Consider the following 22868-nt stretch of genomic DNA (forward strand, 5'->3'; position numbering starts at 1 on the left):
CTTAGCCCTCACTGCTCTTTATCCCAAAGCAGTACACCGAACTTATTCCTGCAGCTGGTTTAAAGCATTTATGACTGAAAATAAAGTGAAAAATATAAGGGTAAACAAAAACAAAACCAGGAATCCTTCACACAGGTAGGAATGTAGTTTTCATGTGTGCCTATTCTCCAGGTCCTCTGGAAGCCGGGTTTTAAGGACATAAGCCGTGCCTACAGATACGGCCTACTCCCTTGAGCCATGCAAGCTGAACACTGACTGGGATATTTATTACCTTCAATTCCAATGCGAATATTTTTCAGGCCTCGCTCCTTTAACACTGTTTTAGCGACATCACGATTCTCAATGTATTTGAAGAATCTATAGAGCTTGGAGCTATAAAGAACTGGAAAAAGAAAAATTGAGTTAATCATAGAGTAAAGACTTCTAAAAGAGGAGGGAGATGAGCTAACAGAATCAGCCTAATGAAAGGTAAACCTGACTCTGATGGGAAAAAAAAATCCAGCTGAATCACAAATGAAATATTAAGTAATGGATCAAACATAAGAAGGAAACGACATGAGAAATTCTTCTAGTCTCAGGGTGGGGAAGACCATTCTGGGTACAACATAAAACCAGGGGCCATAATATAAAAATTGATACATTCAACTACCTAAAAATACAACATCTCTGCTTAGCCAAAACCACTATAACTAAGCTAAAAGAAAACAAAAGTCAATTGGAAAAAAATACCTGCAACTCACATTACAAAGGGCTAATTTTCTTACTATATATATAGAGTGGTCACAAATAGAGAGCCTACACAAATCAGTTCTGTAATGAGCAAAAGCACATATAAAGTTACAGAAAAAGAAATTAAAAGGCTTTTAGAAATTAAAAAGATGTTAAGTGTTGATCATGAAATGAGAAATGCAAATTAAAACATAAATGCAATGCTATTTTTTACCTACTGGTGTGACAAAGAAGTTCAGTAAAACACTGTTTTGGTGAGGATGTGGGAAACAAATCTTTCATATATTGTTTTGTAAGTGTAATATGGAGAATTTGGCAATATTTATCAAAATTATGAAATAACAAAGCTTTGGCACACAAATTTCATTTCTAGGAAGATTATTCTCTAGAGATACACATGTGTGAAGACTGTTTAAGAGGTATTTACTGCAGCATCATTTGTAATTTATAGTTTCAAAGTCCAACAACAGAACTAGTTAAATCAGTCACAGCACAGTCACATTGTGGAATACTATACAGCCATTAAAAAGATTGTGGAAAATTTCTATGTTAGACATAGTGTTGAATAGGTTGATATGGAAGCATTTGGAGAAAAGGAAAAACCGTGGATGTAATTGCTTATGTATGTGCACTGATTACATCTGAGGAATATTAAAAAAACAGGAGGAAAACCGGGTGGGTGAGGCAGGGTTAGGATCAAGACTTTCCAAATGTATATCCATCCTTTTGTACTCTTTGAGTTGTTACCAATTCAAAGGATTTAAAAATGAAACCAGCAGAGAGAAGAGTGACACCATTTAAGGGCCTCAGTGTGGCCTCCATATCACCACCGTCTCCGACAGACACCAGGGGCAGCAGTGGAAGGTGTACAAGGTGGAGGCTTGGCACAAACTTTAGCCCTGCAGCAAGCATACTGCTCGTGCAGGTGAGTGTACTCATCGCCAGCTCAACAGTGATATTCCCGGTGCTTCCGGGAATGCTACTCTGGGCAGTGTGTTTGTTGTGGAAAACATCTACACCGTGCAGGTTTTGCCTACTTTGGGAATATTCCTCCCCCATGGGAGGAGGGTGGTCTTCATCCCAGTCCACAGAATCCTCATCCGTCAGCACAACGATGTGGCACTCTCGCTCCCCTTTCTTGGCACAGCCCACCATGATGGGCAAGATGAGCTCTTCGAGGTAGTGGTCAAACTGCTTGTGAGCACCATCGTTAGACAGTTCATGCAGCAAAGCACCTGGGGAGAGACACTGTAGGTGAGCATCCTCTTGGCCTGAGTGCAGATATTACTGGCGGGAAAAAGACTATGAGGTACTGGCTGTCATCACTGAGAAGTTCTAGAGTCATAGCCCATTAAAGGCAGAAATGGTTTTTTGCTTCGACGCGCTAATTAAGCAGATTTTGTTAGATATGTTGCACATTTTACCACTCTAACTTTTTTCATGTTTATTATTAGCAAGAGGGAGGGAGGAGTGGGGGACAAAGGGAGAGAGAAAGAATCCCAAGCAGGTTCCAAGCCCAGTGTGGAGCCGACGTGGGGCTTTATTCCACAACCCCAAGATCATGACCTGAGTAGAAACCAAGTCAGATGCTTAACCAACTGAGCCACCCAGGTGCCCCCCTCATGTTGAATAATCCCTGAGCACTTTGACTAACTGAAGTTTTGTTAGCGATACAATGTCAAACCACACACATTAATTCTACAAGAGAAAGAACCATCATTTGTAGTACCTCTTCTGAAGATGCTCTGGACCCCAATTTCATGGAGTTATGGTACCACAGAAGAGGGATCATCTGAAGTTTGAGGACACCAAGGGACTTGCTCTAAGTGTGCGCTAGACCCAGTAGAGAGACCACAAGTCTAGAGAACTTCATGGAATATGCAGGGAAATGTATCATGAACCTCAAAGAATAATTTTTTAAATAATTTCAGGAAGCCTAGGTGATGATAAGAGAATGGCGTTTGTAGTCAGACAATCAGCTCTAATCCCAGCTTTTTAGAGTTTTGAACAAGTTAATTTCTCAGTCTTCTCATTTGTTAAATGGGGTTATTACCCGACTTGCAGGGCTCACTGCTTTAAGACTTAAGCAAGTTCACATCTAGAAAGCACTAAGTAAACATGAAGTTAATGATAAAAAGAAATCTAAGAAGAACCCAGCCAATTTATGCTGTTTGACTCTGCTCACTAATGTCCAAGAGTCAGTATCCTTATTTATTAGCTGAGACACCAAGGTCCCTGAGAGGGGAAGCAGTTAGCTCAGTGCCTCACTGGACAAGCTGGATTCAGAACCTGCCACACATTCTCTTTGGTTTACTCCACGTCTTCACAGAGCTGTGAAGCAGGAGAGGGAAAGGTTAGTATCACGTCTCTGCCTCTGAGAATGGTTTTCAACCCATGCTCGAAACTTTTTAGTGATAAAGAATAGCAGTTGACTCCAAGCGAACTCAAAGTTCAGCTTCTCAAATGCAGCTCAGAGCTGCTCTTGTACTTACTCAGATCTTGACATCGGATAGTGTTGAAGTCAAAGTTAATGCAGAGATAATCGCATGTATCTCTAAGATCTGGAATAGAGATGCCATCAGGACAATTGATGATACCAGTTTTGTAATAATCCTGTAAAAAGGTTAAAAAGAAGAAATGTAGGCAAAGAACCAAGATGAGGAATGACCTCTTCAACCCCTCATCCATTCCTGGTTCTGTTAAAATGGTAGGTTATTAGAACTGTCACCCGCTGGCTGACTTGTCAGCTGGCAGAGTGGCTCCTGGCTCTCTGATGTGCTTAATCACAGCCTGATAGCTGACTGAGCTCACACAAACAAGAGGTACTTCAGGGAGAGAAAATAGAGGGAACGGGAACTGGAACTAGAGACCCTAAAGTCAGTAACAATTTGATGGAACTCTCGAGGCTTCTGCCTGTGCCTGCCCCCGGGGAAGACGATGCCACAAGAAGGGTCCTACACACCAGCACTGTTCGAAATACAGTTGCACTGATTCCTTCGGCAATCTCATACTCTCCCTTCTCGTTGGGCCGAGTGAAATTGTACTCTCTTCCTGGTCCAAACATTCTGAAAGACATCAGACAACAATGTCAGACAGCTGGATTCTTCACCCATGAGGACCGCTCCCTTCTTCACCTCATTCTGGAAGACTCCATTCCATGTTCTCATAGTATAAATTAAAAACACATCAGTGAGACCCAACCCCTATGAAGAAGCTCCCTCCAGACATTAAAGGTGGTAGCAATTGCTTGCAGCATTTGAGAGCAAGGGGAAATGAAGCAGCCAAGTCTTCAGGGATCACCAGTGGTAAGCTTCCAGGACAGCAAAGGAAGTAAAGCAGCATCTGCAGAACTGGCCCTTGGAAAATCTCTGGTGTGTGTGAGGGCTGCCTCTCCTGCCCTCCCCAGTGGCAATGGATATGCCGGCAGCTCAGGAAGACTGTGCTTCTCCTGCTCCTGACCCTTCCTGATCCTTTCCCTCCTTTGTTAACCTACCTTATCTAGCATGCAGTGGTTCCCTGGTTTGCTTTTCAGTATCTAATGTGATAGATGCATCTGTCCTGCTGGGTGCAGACGTTACTGTCCTCCCATTCCTGGTACATTCTGATGCTGGAGCTCTGGGGAAAATACCTTTCTTCAATCCAAGGAGTAACTCTAATGATAGGAACTTCGGGTCAAGCAGATAGGAATGGGAGGTATTAGGCTTATCTAGTGGTTTGGCATAGTTTAGAGAGGCGAACCTGCTCTGTACATGAACTTATTGGTCAGGAGGGCACAGGAAGATCTTGCCTTTTCTTACTCATCTTTTCCATTCTTCCTCCCTCCCTTTCAGATCCCCTCCAGTAAAACTGGCCCCTTGACTTCCACCACTCCTGTTGGGAAACCAGTGTGAGGGACAGGGCAGGCGGGCAGGCTCTTCGGCCAGCTTAAGTTCCCAGTGGCGCCGTCGCCATTTCCTTCCTCAACCTGCTGGGAAGCCTGGCTGGCTCTTCGGTGTTAAAACTCTTTTCCTCTACCCTAAATTGGCTGCTTTTCAAAGGTCTGAAAAAGATTCCAAATCACATACTTTCCAAACACTAACACCATACATAAGAAATCCATCCTGATAAAAGTGTCTTCAAAGAATGCTGACATTTCTGAACATTCTGGTTAAAGTCCAACCAAAACAGCTATGAATCAAAATAGTGAACAAAATGCCATGCAATGCCCCCTTCCCCTCACAAATTCTCATCAGCAAGAGCTAGCTCAGAGTTATTTTTCTGGTAATGGTGTGGATGAACATTAATCCACTTGCGATCTTTCAGCCCCTCCCCCTTGTGACTAATGGCTCACATTTTTTAAGCTCACTGACTAGGCTTACCAACACTGTATGTAACCTCTGGACAGAGCAAACCTAAGTAACTCTCGGAAACAATAGCCTCAGCTGAAGAACCACCTAGATTAAGAATCAGACTCTCTCATCATGGAACAACTCATTCCTAGATTCAAAGAATGAGGGTTAGCTAAGAATCTATTAATCATGGGTGCCTGGGTGGCTCAGTGAGTTAAGCCTCTGCCTTTAGCTCAGGTCATGATCTCAGGGTCCTGGGATTAAGCTCTGGCATCAGGGTCTCTGCTTCAGCAGGGAGCTTGCTTCCCCCCCTCTCTCTGTCTGCCTCTCCACCTACTTGCGATCTATCAAATAAATAAAAATCTTAAAAAAAAAAAAAACTATTAATCTCACAGAAAATGCTTGCCTTTCTTCTTCTGATCACTACTGTCAGAGGCAATCTACTTTGAAGAGCCAGCCAGTGCTGCAAGAACACTGTTTTTGGGTATGTGTATGGTGGTGGTGGGGTGGGCAGTGGTAGTGACCCCAAGACTGAGGACAGGAAGTCAAATCTGATAAAATGTAGGGCCAATCTGGAAAATGTTTTAATGTTCTAGATTAGTCTTTTTTTGTTTGCTTGCTTGCTTGTTCTAGTTTAGTCTTAATTCAGAGGTTGAGAAGTATTCAGATTTGGTTCTGGCTAAAAATGGTTCATCATGAATCTGTATGTATACGTTCAAATATAAGTATATTTGAGTAGCTGGATTTCATTTAGCCTAAAATTCAACAAATGAGTGTGGTCCATTCTGATTTCTTTTTTTTTTTTTTTAAAAGATTTATTTATTTGAAAGACAGAGATCATAAGTAGGCAGAGAGGCACGCAGAGGAGAGGGGGGAAGCAGGCTCCCTGCTTAGCAGAGAGCCCCATGCAGGGCTTGATCCCAGAACCCCGAGACCATGACCTGAGCCAAGGCAGAGGCTTAACTTACTGAGCCACCCAGGTGCCCCTCCATTCTGATTTCTAAATCAGTTCAAATTAGTCCAAAGTCCTGAGTGAGGCTAAATCTTTATATAAGATCTACTTCCAAGTAGATGAAAATCCCCAAAAGCCAAATGTCTGTGTGTAATATACATACACACATTATTATTTTTACTCTTATCTCAATTTGCTCTGCCTCATGTTAAGGTTTCCGGTTGGCCAGAAGGAGCATGTCCTAACTCCCAGCCCAGGCTCCAAGAACACTCTCTGGCCAGTGCTCCTCCTTGGTAGGCTTCTTCCATTTCCTAAACTCTAACCCTAAAATGCTGGAGGCAGGAGATGGGGAGAGGAGGGCAAGATTGTGGTCTCAATGAAGCAGCACAGAGAATGGAACATGACGAAAAGAGAGAGCAGGCACAAAACAATACAACAGGCTGACATAAAGACTCCGTTTTGGAAAACTTGAATAGAGACGGAGGTATCAGAAAATGACAGCATGACACCTGCTGCCAAGCACAGTGGGCGACAGATGGCAGGCAAAAGTCTTTTCCATAAAACAGCTTTGCTATTGTGTCATTTGGAACACAATTCTATTTTAAAAGACAAAAGAAACAAAGAACCCACAACTTAGATCTCCCCGTAACTCTGTCTTTGACCTGTGGAACTCAGGCAAGATTATTTTTGTGAGGGTGTACTTATAATGCATCTTATTATGGATAAGATGGGTAAGAAATGAGGTGTGTGACTTCTGTTTTAGAGGGAGTTTATTGAGGAAGAGGGAAGGATATTCAGCAGATTATTTTCCATAGTCCTGATTGCACGCCCTTCTGTGGGGGCCCATTGTGCTGTACTGGCTTTGTAAACAGAGTACATCCCCCAAATTGTCAACACATAAATAGCTTTGTACAAGCTTGCCCTCCCTGTCTCACAAAGATATGAAGGTAGAAAAATAAGCAACCGCAGGCCTTCTTTTCCTCACATCTAGTGCAAGAAAAACAGCAGGTACTTCTATTCATAGAGAACACAGTGAATTTGGAAGGAAATTATCATCAATTACCTTCCCAACATGGTATCCGGATGAGCAGTGAAAATTTGTGGATTCACAACAAAACGTGTGCCATCTACAAGAAGTGTCACTTTCTCTGGTGCCTGGGAATGAACGTTACTGCCAAAGCCCACAGTGCTGTTTCCAAATCGTTCTGGAGCCATAAAGGATTCATGGTTCCGTTTATTCCCATTTTGGAAGCAGGAGCCTTTGATGTCCTCGGGAAGTGGCATTATGTGAGGGAACTGAAGATTTGCTGGCTGAGAGGCATAGTCAAGTGAAAGGTCTAAAAGATCATACAAACAAACCAAAATAACTTGAAAGCAAAAAGCCTTGGGGGAAAAGATAAATCTCGTCTCTTTAAAAAACAACAACAACAAAAACCCTCAAACTTTTAGGTGTTCGCAGGCAAAAAACTCTTGCCCTGAACAAGTAAAGGAAGAATAAGCTAGAGATTCATATTGGATCCCCCTGAGCTTTTTTACAGGTTTGTATGTTGGGGAGGAGAGAATGGAGGCAATAATGCCCACATTTCAAAGTGATTTAAAAATTTTAAAGTAAATTATATGCATGGCTTAAAAATATTTAAACACTAGAGAATTTCTGTGGATAACCAGCAAGGTTCTGCCAGACTCCAAGCCCTCCCCCAGTCTTGTTTCACAGAGGCAGGCACTTTTTACTTCTGTTTACACTTTTAGCTCCAAATAATACTCTCATAGTTCCTGTGTTTTATTTAAGGAACCTGCTACTTCTGGGTGCAGAAACTATTCCTTTCCCACATCCTTCTAAAAATTTCCAAATGTTTCTAAATGTTATTTCCCAGAAGGGATGACAGTCTCTAATTGTCTAAAGCATTACCTTTCCTAGAAATTCACATAAAAATGCATTTTCACTATGCACTGGAGAATCCTAACATCACCAGGACCATTTTTTGAAGAGGCAGGGCTTGCCCTCAGCAGAAGGGTTCCAGTGCAAGTGGCCTTGGGTTAGGATTCCTTTATGGAAACCGTTTTTGTGCTAGTATCACCAAGGAGGCATTTCCTTTAAGTAATTTATTTAATTTTCTACACACTGTTCTTGTCTCTAAAATGAGAATCATGTTCACTTCACCTCCCTCAAAGGATTCTTCTATCAACTGAATTAAAGTATGTGAGAGCACTTCAAAGTGTGTTAATACCATATCATGGAAAAAAGGCTTAAAACCAAATATGTGAAATTTGGATATAATGCAGAAGACAACTGGGGGAAATTTTTATGAAAGCATTATCAAAGGATTCTTTTAAACTGGCAGATCTCCTAATATATTTTAATGTAAAAAAGTCTCTCACGAAAAATTTCAAACATACCAAAGTTAACACAATATGCATATCTTGTCACCTAGATTTAACAAGCTTAATTAACTTTTCTACATTTTCTTAAAATCTTTTTATGAAAAAATTAACAGGTTAAAGATACAACTGAGTGTCTGGCTCCTATCCCACACGAATTTTAAGTCTGTATACAATAATTCATGAACAGGGTTACCTGCTCTTCACTTGCAGGAAATAAGCCTGATTTCAGGCCCGTAGATAACCAAATAAATTGTGAGCTAGAGTGCACTCACATTTCTTCCCCATTTGCTTCTGAAGGAAAGGAAACCAAAATCTAGACCAAACACCAACTGAGGGTTCACATTCTACAGCTTTGGACAAATTCAGTGTGGCCCTGTTGTTTGCACAAGAGCCAAGCTTCCATACCACCCACGGACAAGCTTCTAGCAAGAAACGCTTACATCACCAAGATGGCTTTCACTTTCAAAATGCTGTTATAAAATGAAAGTAGGTACCCACATCATAAATTCAGGATGCTTGGTTCCCTACCCACTCCACCCCCCAACAACGAAGCAGTTCCAGTGGGCTGATTCCTGAAGGGCGCCTCAAGTCCCACGCCGTGTACATGGGTGAGAAGGAAGGGGAACTCGGTGCACAAACTCCCCTCAATGGCACACTCTAGGATGGCAGGCATGCCCTGCTCTTCTGCCAGCGGACGCATCTAGAATACCACAGGCTGGTTAGAAAGACATGGGTTCAAATGGCAGCTGCCCACCTCCTAGCAGTGTGGGCCTGAGCATGTTCTGTAAGTTCCTGAAATTTCCTTTCTTTCCTCATCTGCACAAGGAGGAGGACTCTAAGCAGGGATCAGCACATTTTCTGTAAAGGGCCAGAAAGCTCTGTGGGTCACAGTCTCTGCCATTGTAGCTGCAAAGTAGCCAAAGACCATATGTAAACAAACAGGCATGATGGCAGCATTTTAAAAATGTACAAAACAGGCAGTGATTTAGATTTGGCAACAGTCTGCCATCCTTAATCTAAAAACACGTAGCCCAGTGAGCACTCAATAAACAGTAACTGCTATTGTGAGTGTTGCTGCTGCCTTTATTCAAAGTTAAAAAGAAGTGGACAGTTTATCAAGAGCCTGCACATCCATTAACTCCGAAGTCTCCCAGTCCTGTGAAGTAAGAATATTAACATCCCTGTTTTCCGGATTAAGAAAGCAGGGCTCGGAAAGATTAAGGAGCTCATCCACCGTTATAGACGATAAATAGCACAGCTAGACTCTGAATCTGTCTTGTGACTCCAGACCCAGGACTATCTTTCTCATACCGTTACCGCTGAGTTAGACGTGTGGGACTGAGTGAGTCAGTGGGGCTGTTATGTGGCAGTCAGCCTTCTGTAACTAAGCCAGTCTGCTGGAGAGGTTATTTATGCCTTCTGGGTAGAGTGGACGCTCATGGGTCAGAAAGCCCTCCAAATTCAGTCAAGATCTAACCATCGTACCATCGCTCCTGGGCCCTAGAGGGTAAGTGAGACTCTGAAGAGCAGAAGCAGCCAGGCTATTTGTTTCTCTCTCCTGGGCCACAGCTGTGGGGTCATCGCTTAGGCAGCTGCCCTCCTGCCGCAGTGCCCTGTCGCTCTCGCTGCCGCGGTGAACGTTCATCCTTGAGTTGTGGATCCTGAACTGTCTGCTGGGCCAGAGAAAAAGCCTGGAAGACAGGAATGTGCAGGATTTAGAACACTCTCCAACAGACTTCCAAGGACTTTGGAAGCATGAAAGCCGAGGTGGAGAACTCACAGACGGCTCACATTCTTGTTTGAAGAAGAAATGACATCTTAAACTTATTTCTGTGATTTTATCCTGGGAGGAACTGGGCTTATTTAGTGATCTCTACCAAATCACTAACAATTTAAGAATGTTGATCAACTTGTTATTTGAGAATAATTTTAAGCTGTATCCAAAACCAGACATCACACCCACCATTTTGGCCCCAATCATGATCAGTTCTACAAGTTAAATGGTAGTGCAGTAATTTGGTGTTGTTCAGATCACAGTCACAAAAGAGGGGAAGGATCCAACAGGTCAATTAAAGAAAACCTGCCCATATGTGAAAAATAATCAAGACACATGTGTTCCTGCAACAACTAAGCACTAGGAAATGAAAACTATCAAATCTTGCATTAGCATTATGGTTGTTGAAACAAGAAATCACCTGCACTAAAGAAAAAACAAACAAGCAAAATTTGACTTACAGTACCCAGGTTCCTCTTTATAAGTTCTCTTTTACTTTCTGTACCTTATGCTCAACCCCCAACCCCAATCTCAAAATTACACCAAGACATCATTGGCTAGAAGGCTAACTCCTCCAGGCAGTCCAGTCATGGGAGGAACACATAACGAGCTACCTCCCTGTGCTAGGCATTTGCTCATCAGGCAGAATGGGGGGGGGGGGGACTATGTGAAAAGCTTCATACCTTTCTTCCAGGTAATCCTGCCTTGCAGCCCTTCCATCCTTAGGGGATGCACAACTATGTGAAATACTCCTGAAGTTCACCTTAATTATTATTCTATTATACTGATTTCTACTTGCAATTTCAGTGGAAGAATCATCTTACATCACCACTGATTTTTATCCAAGTGGATTGCATGCTAACACCATTTCAGGAAGAAATTAGGTCACTAAGGACAGTAACATGTAGCATGTAGCGGTTAAAACAGATCCCTAGCAACTGGTAAAGTCAAAACCACCACTGCCCTCAAGTTTTATTCAGATGTCAAAATCAGGTCTATAGAACAGGGTAAGAAAAGGATCCATGGAACTGGAAAGAGCTTATTGCCAACACTGGAAAGACCAAAAGGGGGTGTTTCTTTAAGCTTAACTGGTTCTGAATGACAATGTTTCACTTAATCTGTAGATATGGTTTCTCAGCTCTTCACTAGGATTAACGCTTAGTGGCACACATTAAGAAATCGCCCAATGCAACATTTCCCAAAGTCTTCTATGAATTAATTCCTCTATAATCCTAGAATGACAGAATGAAACTCTCTTAAACTTTGAAACCAAAAAAGTTAACTGACACCAGAAGATTTTACAGTAGCCTGTTTAAACCTAATACCACTCCCCTTGCAGGATGATACATTCATTCAACTTTGAATGTGTATTTTCACTGCCAACCTGGTTCAATTCTGTAACCATCCCCCAAATGAACTGTGGCCCTCAGAACAGTTCTAAGGAAAAAGAAAAAGGAAAAAGAAAAAGCAAAGCACTTAAACAATACAGTCTCTATTGCTAAAAAACTATTTTTGCCCAAAATGCAGTCCTAAAAGTCATAGCAGAATACAATGACAAAAACCAAAGGATCGTGCTGCCCCTGGCACCTGAACAGTAGCTGACGAGACTGCTTCAGGAAAGAAGTAGAAGTATAAATATATATATATACATGTATATATATATGTATATATATATATATTTATACACTTATATATTTTAAATATTTTATTTATTTATTTGTCAGAGAGATCACAAGTAGGCAGAGTGGCAGGCAGAGAGAGAGCGGGAAACAGGCTCTCTGCTGAGCAGAGAGCCCGATACGGGGCTCGATCCCAGGACCCTGAGATCATAACCTAAGCTGAAGGCAGAGGCTTAACCCACTGAGCCACCCAGCTGCCCCAGGAGTCAGAAATATATTAATAATGGAGCTCAGACTACATGCCATCAAGAAAACTTAACATCCAGCAAGCAGCTTGAGCTTCACTTCCACACAGTATGTGTAAGCATTTTATAATATTATAAAATTGAATTTTATATATTTATATTATAAAATTATGTATTACAAAATTATAATATAAATTATAAATAATAAATAATTTTTTTTTCCACAGGCCTCACATGAAGGCTCATATTTTGTTAAGTCATGATTTTGCAGACCTGGAATAGCAAGACCACTTAGCTTCATAATCTCCCATCTTGGAAAATTTAGACACAATCTTTGGTACTGGAATTATCTCCACATATTTCTTGCACCTAAAAACAGACACACCAGTTTCTCCCAAGAACATAATCACCTTGAGTATTAATACAAAATAACCTCTAGTTATAATAAATCTATGTATTTTCTTCTTACTTGGGACTTATTCTGATCAATTATTTCTGAAGAAAAGAAGGTAATTGCATGGATCACTGTGCCATTAAGTATAATATCTTGCACTAAACTATTCAGATTTTTAAAATCTAGATATGATAGGGTTAGGAGCAAACAACCCTAACATGAATCTATCTCAAAAGCACAACGCTTTCAGACTGTAAATGGTACAAGGGTTATGATCTTTTATTTATTCTTTTTTAAAAAATTTTTATTTAATTGACAGAGATCACAAGTAGGCAGAGAGGCAGGCAGAGAGAGAGAGAAAGAGAGGAGAAAGCAGGCTCCCCACTGAGCAGAGAGTCCGGGGCTCAATCCCAGGACCCCGGGATCATGACCTGAGCCGAAGGCAGTGGTTTTAACCCACTGAGCCACCCAGGCGCCCCTATTTATTCTTTTAGAAAGATTTTATTTATTCATTTGAGACAGAAGAGTATGAACAGGAGAGGGACAGAGGAAGAAGGAGGAGCAGACCTCCTGCTGAGTGGGAAGCCCAACTCAGGGCTGGATCCCAGGACCCCAGAATATGATCTTTTTTAAAAGGCAGTATCTTTTCTTTTTCTTTTTTTTCTTTTTTTTAACTTCAGAGTAAGCTGGGTGGTGAAGATGAGGTAGGATGCCACAGAATTTGGTAAATAAACCAATCTACCCTTCATCTATACACCATAATTAGATTTAGAAAGTAATTACAACTTTTTCCAGAATTTTTGCTAACAGTGTTTTAGTTTTCTTTATCTTTACTAATCTGGTAAGTGAAATGTGATAGCTCATTTTAATGTGATAAATTAACAAGTCATTTCCATTATTTTTTTCATCAAAAATTTTACCTTTGAGATCCTTAAAATTTTACCTTTGGGTGGGTGGGGAAAAACAACCATGCTGGGCAGGTATTAGGTAATAGTGATTTATTCATATCAAGTTTGTCAGGCTTGACTAGAATCACTGGGTGTTTCCCAGGACTGCTCTCATCTCCCTGGAAGTCTGAGAGAACAAGGTATGATTACAAGACCACCCACTAGACTGAAGCAAAGCAGGTTCTGGCTTCGGCTTTGTTATTAACTAGCCATGTCACCAAAACATCCTTTAAGCTTCAGTATTTTCATCCATAAAAAAATGGAGGAGGATGTCTGCCATTACCAAGTCAGATAAACCTTTCTCAAACAGGATGCAGGGCAAAGCACTCAGAAATCATGAGGCACCATACAAAAGACAAGAGATGAGCCTGGGAGACATGTGTCAATCTCCCACATACAGCAGCTCAGTATTTCTTTAGCTCTCTAAGCCTGTCATCACACTCATCCTCTACTTTTGAATATACTTACGTTCTGGCTATTGTCCAGTCTAATCTCAGCCACCTTCCTCATTTTGATTCAGTGAGACGATACCCTGTACTGTTGCTGGAATTCTACAAATTATTTTTGGCCTCAGTTGCCTAACTTTTCATTTGCACCTGACCTTCTGTGTCTTTCCGTTCTCCCAGCCCCCAACTCAACCCAGAAAAACACTGTATCTTCCTCTTCAATTGACAAGCTGTCTTTTCTTTAGCTATTTTACTCCTGCAGAATTTTAAAAAACAAAGAATAATCCTGTACTCAGGCAGTACAGATTTATTGCTGTTGACAGAAAATACTAAGATAAAAATCACCCATAATTCCTCTTCCAGACTTTCCTAAGCATAAATACATAGATATCTTTTTTTATTTTTACAATTTGAAATTCTGCTGTTAATATTATGCTATATTTCCCAACATACCATGATTTTGCCTGTAGGTCAGCAATTGCACTCATATCATTTTCAATGGTACTTAACATTCTATTACGTGGTTATACCAAATTTCACGTTTTATTGCCTTTTTTTTTTTTTAAACATTCAATCTTTACCCCATAGAGAATTTGTTTTGTATACAGCATGAGGTATGGATGTACCAAAATTCAAATGGTTAACCAATTAACTGCCTTAATATATTCTGAGGAGTCCATTTTTTTCCCATACTGATTTGAGATGTCACCTTTATCACATACTAAAAGATAATAGATGCTTGATCTGGTTTTTATACTCTGTTCCACCAATTCATCTACTTCTGTGCCAATGTCATGTATAATTTCAACTGAACAATCTTGCCATCATTTTTCTATGTCCCTTAGCTAGAAGTTCTAAAATGGTATTTTTTTTTTTTTAAGATTTTATTTATTTGACAGAGAGAGATCACAAGTAGGCAGAGAGGCAAGCAGAGAGAGAGACAGGAGGAAGCAGGCTCCCTGCGGAGCAGAGAGCCCGATGTGGGACTCGATCCCAGAACCCTGAGATCATGACCTGAGCTGAAGGCAGAGGCTTAACCCACTGAGCCACCCAGGTGCCCCAAGTATTTTTTTTTTTTTAAGATTTTATTTATTTATTTGACAGACAGAGATCACAAGTAGGCAGAGAGGCAGGCAGAGAGAGAGGAGGAAGCAGGCTCCCTGCTGAGCAGAGAGCCAGATTCCAGGCTCAATCCCAGGACACTGGGATCATGACCTGAGCCAAAGGCAGAGGCTTTAACCCACTGAGCCCACCCAGGCGCCCCTCTAAAATGGCATTTTTAAGTTGTACACAGGAAAATTTTTTCTTCTAATTTTTAACATCATGTCTTAAATTATTTATATTTTTTTCTGCCTTGAGTAACATATTTAGTTTAAAATCACTGTGATAAGAGTCATTGAATATTACATTTAATGGATAGCAATTACACACAGACTCCTTTCACCAGGTTTGTTATCCAAAATGTAGCCTTGTTTTTAAAGATTTTATATTTTAAGCAATCTCTACACCCAACGTGGGGCTTGAACTCACAACCCTGAGGTCAAGAGTCACTTGCTCCACCAACTGAGCCAGCCAGATCCCCATTTGTTCCATCTTTTATTATAGGAAGTAAAAATTCACTTTACCTGAAAAGATTACTACCATAATTCATTCCAATGAAATATTAAAAGTATGTATGGATAATTGAAAATTATTAAAACTAAAGCAATTTTGCTGTTTATTGTTGAGACATTATTTAATCAAATTTTTAATTCCAAAGTAAAACCCAAGTTTCCTTAGCTATTTTAACATATAAAAATACATATGCATTAAAGAAATTATGCTGTCTAGGTTAATACTGCAGCTATACTAGAAGACTTCTATGCAGAAAAAGAACTCAAGATACTGTACTTCTTAAATACCGGTCAAGATTTTTATACATGCCCTTCTTACATACTCTCTACATGAGCCTAAGCAATTAATCCCTAGTAAAGATCAACCCCCTTGCCCTAACTGCTTTATCTTTCAGTTTCTATTTCTTTTCAAGGAACTGATGCTATAAAATGTTTTCCCACTTACCATACCATTTCTTAAAAAAGTCTCAAATTAAGGGAAGTTATATTTAACCATAACCTATGCCGCCACCCATATTTGCCAGCAAGTGCTCTGAAATCAGAGCTCTGAAATCAGTGCTCTGAAATCAGGTGCATAGTTTGGTTCTTGATTCCACTACTTATTTGCTAGGTTAATCTGCGCACATGACTAATTTCTCTGACACTCAATTTTCTCATCTGTAAACTGATAATATCTATTTGGAAGAGCTATTTTAGGGATCACAAATACTTTAGATTGAGTACGATCTCTGATATATGGTAAACACTGAAAATAGCTGTTACTATTCATATATTCAAATGTAGCTTCAGACTTATCAAAAATCATATTCAAAAACATTTTGAAATCTTTGCTTGTTTTTTTCTTGCATTATTACCTACCTACCACATCATCCCTCATCTCCATTCTAATACCAACAACCTCTATTTATCTGTGTGTAGCTGTACTTTTTATATTAAGAATAACTGCTGGATTTTGAATGTGTCCATTTGCAGAGGTAATAAAATTCAATTATGGTACCACTGTTAACTCTTAATTTCAAACATTTACTGATAACAGACATGTTACTTCTTTAAACCAAACCTGTAATTTTAGAACTAAAAACTACACAGCTTTCTTTTTTGGAAAGTAGGCTCCATACCCAATGCAGGGCTTGAACTAATGACCCTGAGATCAAGAGCTGTGTGCTCTACCTAGTGAGAAAACTGTATAGCTTTCTAATGAATCTTCTGTATTAACTAAACACTTTTATCAGCTAGGTTTCTTTCTTTTTTAAAAATTTTATTTATTTGAGACACAGAGAGAGAGAGAGAGCGCACAAGTGCCGTAGGGGACAAAAAGGGAAAGGGAGAAGTAGAATCCTTGCAGAGCAGGGAGCCCAATGTGGAGCTTAATCCAGGACCTTGAGATCATGACCTGAGTTGAAGGTAGACACCCAACCCACTGAGCCACCCAGGCGCCCCTCATTTTGAAAGTTTTTAAATCTCCAGGAAAATGGAAAAGTCATTACAATCAGTACATTCATATATGCCCCTCAGACTTAACAATGATCATCCTGTCTCATTTGTGTGTGCTTACACTTCCTTCCCCTCCCCATACATTTTCCAAATCACCTGAGAGTTACAGATAGGTGCACTTCCTATCCTTAATACTTCTGTATGCATAGTCTAAGAATTATGACATTCTCCTATAAAACACGACAGTACCATTTTCATCTAAGAAAATGAACAATTCTATAATCTCAACATATAATCCATAACCAAATTTACTAATTTGGCCTCAAATTTTCCTCTATAGCCTTTTTTGGGGATCCATAATCCAATCAAGGCCCATTCCTTGCATTTGGCTATTCTCAATCTTTTAATATTACATATTCCTTCCCCCCATTTAAAAAAAAATATTTATTTTAAAGAGAGAGAGTACAGACAGGGAAAGAGAAAGAAGCTGGAGCCCTGTCCAGGGTACAGGGCTTGATCTCATGACGCATAACCCTGAGATCACAACCTGAGTTGAACTGAAGAGCTGAAAGCTCAAATGACTAAGCTGCCCAGACACCCCTGAAATTGACATTTTAAAAAAGTATAGGTCAGTTCCAACATCCTGGATCTATTTCCATATAAGTAAAATATTTTCTTGTGACTAAACAAGAATATGACAGATGGCAACTGTATCCTTCCAAACATCATATTAGAGGCACATAATGCCAGGTTACCCCACTGTAGGGGATAAGTTTGATCACCAGTTAAAGGTGAAACTATATTAATAGCCTACAAAATAGAATGTAAGGCAAAAAACTACAGAAGTTGGGGAAGGCATAAAATTCAAAGATGGGGGCACCTGGGTGGCTCAGTGGGTTAAGCCTCTGCCTTTGGCTCAGGTCATAGATCTCAGGGTCCTAGGATCGAGTCCCCCCATCGGGATCTCTGCTCGGTCGGGAGCCTGTTTCCGCTCCCCCCAACCCTGCCTACTTGTGATCTGTCAAAAAAATAAAATCTTAAAAAAAAATTTCAAAGATGTCTGTTGGCAGAGCCACTTCTGTTCCTCATTTCTTCTACGTTGGAAGAGAGTCACAATGAGAGAAGAGATGCAGGAGAGAAGAGGACAGAAAGGCTGGAATTCTGTTTCCACTTCCCTTTTCTTTCCTTCTCCCCAGTGAATTGCTGAGGCCATGCTAATAGGTTGGCAGATAAAAAAACAATAACAGTAATAACGAGTTCATATTGCGTGGATATATTTTCTTGTCTTTTCTACTTGACATCCCCAGTTTACTGCCCCCAGTACCTTTTTGTCAATATAACTTAGGTCCAAGAATGGGTTTTGTGCACAAAAAGACTATATTATAATTATTTGGATTTAAGTTAAGACTTAATACCTTGTGTTCAATTTATAACTAAGATTGCCCTTACTCAGTTTCTTTTGCAAATTTATCAAATTAAAAAAACTACGGTACTAGAAACAAAAAAATTTAAATAATATAATAAAAACTTTTATACTTACCACCCAATTTAAAATATAAAACATGGTAATATATTAAATCCTCTATAGCCACTACCCTAAGTTTGGTATTTCCATCAGATATTTCAAACTATATCTACAAACTTCATATATACTATTTTCTTGTTTTAGCACTTCCATTGCCTACCAAGTAAATCTTTAAGTAATGAAAAAACTCTGGTAAATCTAAAAAGTTAAACTGATGAATCTAGTTTATCTCAAGTTCTTAAATATTGCAACAGTCTCAAACAGGTTTCAAACAGCAACATTTTCTTCCATCCTTAAATGAGTAATCAAATCTAAAACCCAATTACTCAAGAACACATTCTACATTAGAATCACAAATGAATCAGTTGAGATTGTTGAATATGTCAAATTGCTACAAACCCTACATTTGAAGTACAGATGGCCATGAACTTTATTCACGGGAATCATGTGCTACATACGCTTCTCAGTACTTGATGTTAGTTTTAAAAGATTTTATGTATTTGAGAGAGACAGAGAGAGTGAGTGGAGGTGGGAATGGGGGAAGGGCAGAGGCAGGCTCCCCACTGAGCAGGGCCCAACAACAAGCATGGATTTGATCCCAGGACTTTGGGATCATTACCTGAGCCAAAGGCAGATGCTTAACTGACTGAGCTATCCAGGCGCTCCATAAACATTTAATAGTCAAAAAATTTCACAAAGTAGGTGCCATTATAACCCTCATTTAATAGGTGAGGAAACAGAGGAAGGTTTGGGAACGTTCCCACAGTCACACAGCTAATAAATAGTGGAGCCAGGTTTAGAACCCAGGCTTCTGGCTTCACTGTCTACTGTTACCATCATGCTGTTACCTCTCCTATAGGTCTCATCTACTTCCCGATTTCTATCTAAGTTGCACAGGTTTGGAGATATAATTCCAAGCCTAAGATCTGGGGCCTGGGTATACAACCTCACTGTGACAATAATGGGCATATATAGCACCTTTTCTGTTTAAATAGTTGAGTGGACTTCTAAATCAACTAACTCCACATAGGGATTGATTTTACAGTGTGAACTTCCCAGAATTCAAAGATCTTATCTAACTCTGCTTTAACTTTCAACATTATCAAGTAAAAACTGCATAGATGAAATTCTGTAATTTCCACACAAGTATTTCTATCTTTTGATTGGATTCAACTAGTTGTAGTCATGCTAGTGACACCTTTAATCTAAGAACAATTCAGGGCACATAACAGACCAGGAAAAGCTTAAGATTCCTAAGAAAAAGCCAGTCAACATATTATACAATCTCCAGGGTGAGGTTCCTAATGTCCAGGACACTCTTCTTCTTGTTAAAAGCTTATAATTCTTTAAATGAAGAGATATACAATTAAAAGGTTACTTTGGCAAACTTCCAGGAAATATCCAAGGGCCATACTATTACCAATGTCTTAAAAGGAACAGTGCAAGGCAGTGCAATTACAAAACTTAAAAATGTATCAGTCAACACAGTTGGCCATTTTATTGGAAAAAGCTAAGTGAATGTATAGCAAGAAAGATCTGAAGGTCTTAGGGGACAGACCCATGGATCAGTACTGTAGCTACAGAACATGTTGAAAATTCTGGAGACAACCCAAAATCACTGTAAAAGATCGTTCAAGGACCAGTACCAATTAGTGTCAAAAGTTTTCACTGAATTCTTGGCAGAAATGAGGACAATGCAATCTACACATACACAGACAGATCACTCCAGTTCAGACAGTGAGCACTGACTGAGACATCATCAATCTAATAGTTTTGCAGGAAAAAGAAGTACTAGCATATTAGATATACACATGACTTTAAGATACATCACGATTTCAAAAATATTAAAGTTTGAACTAAAGTATAAATTATAGTATATGTTAATGTAATGCTTTCTTGGGAAGGATAGTCCTTTATACCTAAATTAAACCTTCAATTCTTTTTTGGTATTAAATGTCTTTTATGAAATAATGAGGGCAGAAAATGACGGCCAGAATTTTTTTTTTTTTTTTTTTAATGTACAAAGATACTGGCAACCTTTTGATGCGCTCCCAATTTCCTTCCCCACATTTTACCAATCATGAATCTCAAAAAATCTGGATCCCAGTAATCTACCTAGGACTACAAAAATACTTCTACCAGTTCAGTCCAGTCTACCTAAAAATATCCAAAAATAAAGAGTCTCTTGCTTTGCTCAATCACTGAATAGCAATCCTTGGGGAAAATCATTTCTCCTTTCTGAGTTGAGCTGAAGTCTGCCTTCCTCCCCACACCCACCCATGTTTCATTTTAGTCATATTGCCTGGAATCCTTCAGAAAAATGGATAAAACAGAAAAACAACTGCTTGAAGGCATCAGACAACTAAGAAAAGTAGCCAAGACTTGAAGATTAGAGAGAAGCTATAATGGTCAGTTTTACAGGTAAACTTGCTTAAGCTACAGTCTTAGTTCAATCAAAACACTAATCTCAGGGCACCTGGGGGGTTCAGTGGGTTGAGCCTCTGCCTTCGGCTTGGGTTATGATCTCAGAATCCTGGAATCCTGGGATCCAGCCCCATGTCGGGCTCTGTGCTCAGCAGGGAGCCTGCTTCCCCCTCTCTCTCTGCCTGCCTCTCTGCCTACTTGTGATCTCTCTCTGTCAAATAAATACATAAAATCTTAAAAAAAAAACAAACCCACTAATCTCGATGTTACTGTGAAAGTATATGATACATGTGATTAAAAGTCTATAATCACTTTAATTATGGAAGATTATTTTAGATAATCTGAGTGGGCCTTACCCAGTCAACTGGAAAGCTTTAAAAGCAGAATTCAAGTTTCTCTAAGAAGAAATTAATGTGTGGATTGCAGCTTCAACTCCTGTTCAGAGCTCCAACCTGAACATCCTTCCTGATGGTCTAGCCCAGTCCCCACACTTCTATTAAGCCAACTTTCTGTGATAAATATCTTAACATATATTAGGTATATGTGTATGTATTTATAGATAGAGGATATATGTTATTGTGATGTATATACACACAGAACCACAATCTGTAATTAAAACCTTTCAAAATTGGGGCGCCTGGGTGGCTCAGTGGGTTAAAGCCTCTGCCTTCGGCTCAGGTCATGATCCCAGGGTGCTGGGATCGAGCCCGCATCGGGCTCTCTGCTCAGCGGGGAGCCTGCTTCCTCCTCTCTCTCTGCCTGCCTCTCTGCCTACTTCTGATTTCTGTCAAATAAATAAATAACATCTTTTAAAATAAATAAATAAAATAAAACCTTTCAAAAAAGAAAACTCCAGGACCAAATGGCCTGACTAGCAAATTCTTCCCTATCTTTAAGGAAGAAATTACACCAATCTTATACAAACTCTTCCTGAAGATAGAAAAAGGAGGACTATTTCCCAATTCATTTTCGGAGGTTATTTTCTCTCAGAAACATAAGCACAAAAATCCCAAGAATTATTAAAAAGTTAAATCCAGATACATAAAAAGGGATAATACATTATGAGGATGGTTGAAGTGGGAGAGGGAGAAGCAGGCTCTCCACTGAACCAGGAACCTGATGTGGGGCTTGATGCCAGGATGCTGAACGAGAGAAGGAACAGAAGCAGGGGGAATGGGAGAGGGGCTTGACCCCAGGACCCTGGGATCATGACCTGAGCTGAAGGCAGACACTTAATGACTGAGCCACCCAGGCACCCCAAGAAACAGATTTTAGATTAACACCTAAAAGTGCATGAAACAGTATTGATATACTAGGTTTTAAAAAAGGCAGGTTGAAATAAATATACTCATAGAAAAAAGACTGAAAATACTAATTATTCTCCCTTCATTGTAGGCTCATGATGTATGTGCGTAGTTTTTTTTTTTTTTTTAAGACTTTATCTGTTTATTTCAGGGAGCACGAAGGGAGGGTCAGAGGGAGAAGTGGACTTTAAGTCTTTTCTAAGGAAAAAACATTCTGGAATTGAGTCACACATCAGGCTCCTTGCTTGGCAAGGAGCCTGCTTCTCCACCTGCTTGTGTACTTCTGCTCTCTTTGACAAATAGGTAAAATCTTAAAACAAAAGAAAACAAAAAAAAACCCCAAAACATTTTAATATTTTCTTGAAGAATTCAATTTTTAGATACGTTTTCCTTTTTTCCCATTTTAAAAGTTATAACACATTTAGAGACTTTGGAATATTCAATAACATACAATTTAAATACACATATTATGGGATGCCTGGGTGGTTCAGTGGTGATCTGCCTCCTGGGATCATGACCTGAGCCAAAGGCAGATGCTTAACCTACTGAGCCTCCCAGGCACCCCAGGATGTTTTTTTTTTCCCCCTTAGAAAAAGCTTAAAACGGTTTAAGAAAAAAAATGTGTTTTTTTTTTTTTTTTTTAAAGATTTTATTTATTTATTTGACAGAGAGAGATCACAGGTAGGTAGAGAGGCTGGCAGAGAGAGAGAGAGAGAGAGAAGCAGGCTCCCCGCCGAGCAGAGAGCCCCATG

At 39.8% G+C, this 22868-nt stretch overlaps 1 protein-coding gene across 2 annotated transcripts in view; it reads right to left on the reverse strand.

Annotated features, from left to right (window-relative positions):
* The window catches only part of KCTD20 (potassium channel tetramerization domain containing 20), a 32800-nt gene that overhangs the window by 4715 nt on the left and 5217 nt on the right, over window positions 1-22868 (reverse strand). The window contains exons 2-7 of one of the 2 annotated variants that reach the window (XM_059400590.1): window positions 9877-10082; window positions 7073-7346; window positions 3692-3794; window positions 3222-3342; window positions 1767-1964; window positions 272-382 (exon numbers count right to left, since the gene is read on the reverse strand). In XM_059400590.1, the coding sequence (XP_059256573.1) occupies window positions 272-382; window positions 1767-1964; window positions 3222-3342; window positions 3692-3794; window positions 7073-7346; window positions 9877-10036 (967 nt within the window). In that variant the 5' untranslated portion in view covers window positions 10037-10082. Of the gene's footprint in view, window positions 1-271; window positions 383-1766; window positions 1965-3221; window positions 3343-3691; window positions 3795-7072; window positions 7347-9876; window positions 10083-22868 lie in introns of those variants that run through there. The other variant, XM_059400591.1, reaches the window with a different exon arrangement.

This window comes from Mustela nigripes, chromosome 5 (assembly GCF_022355385.1).
Source record: "Mustela nigripes isolate SB6536 chromosome 5, MUSNIG.SB6536, whole genome shotgun sequence".
Classification (NCBI taxonomy): Eukaryota; Metazoa; Chordata; class Mammalia; order Carnivora; family Mustelidae; genus Mustela; species Mustela nigripes.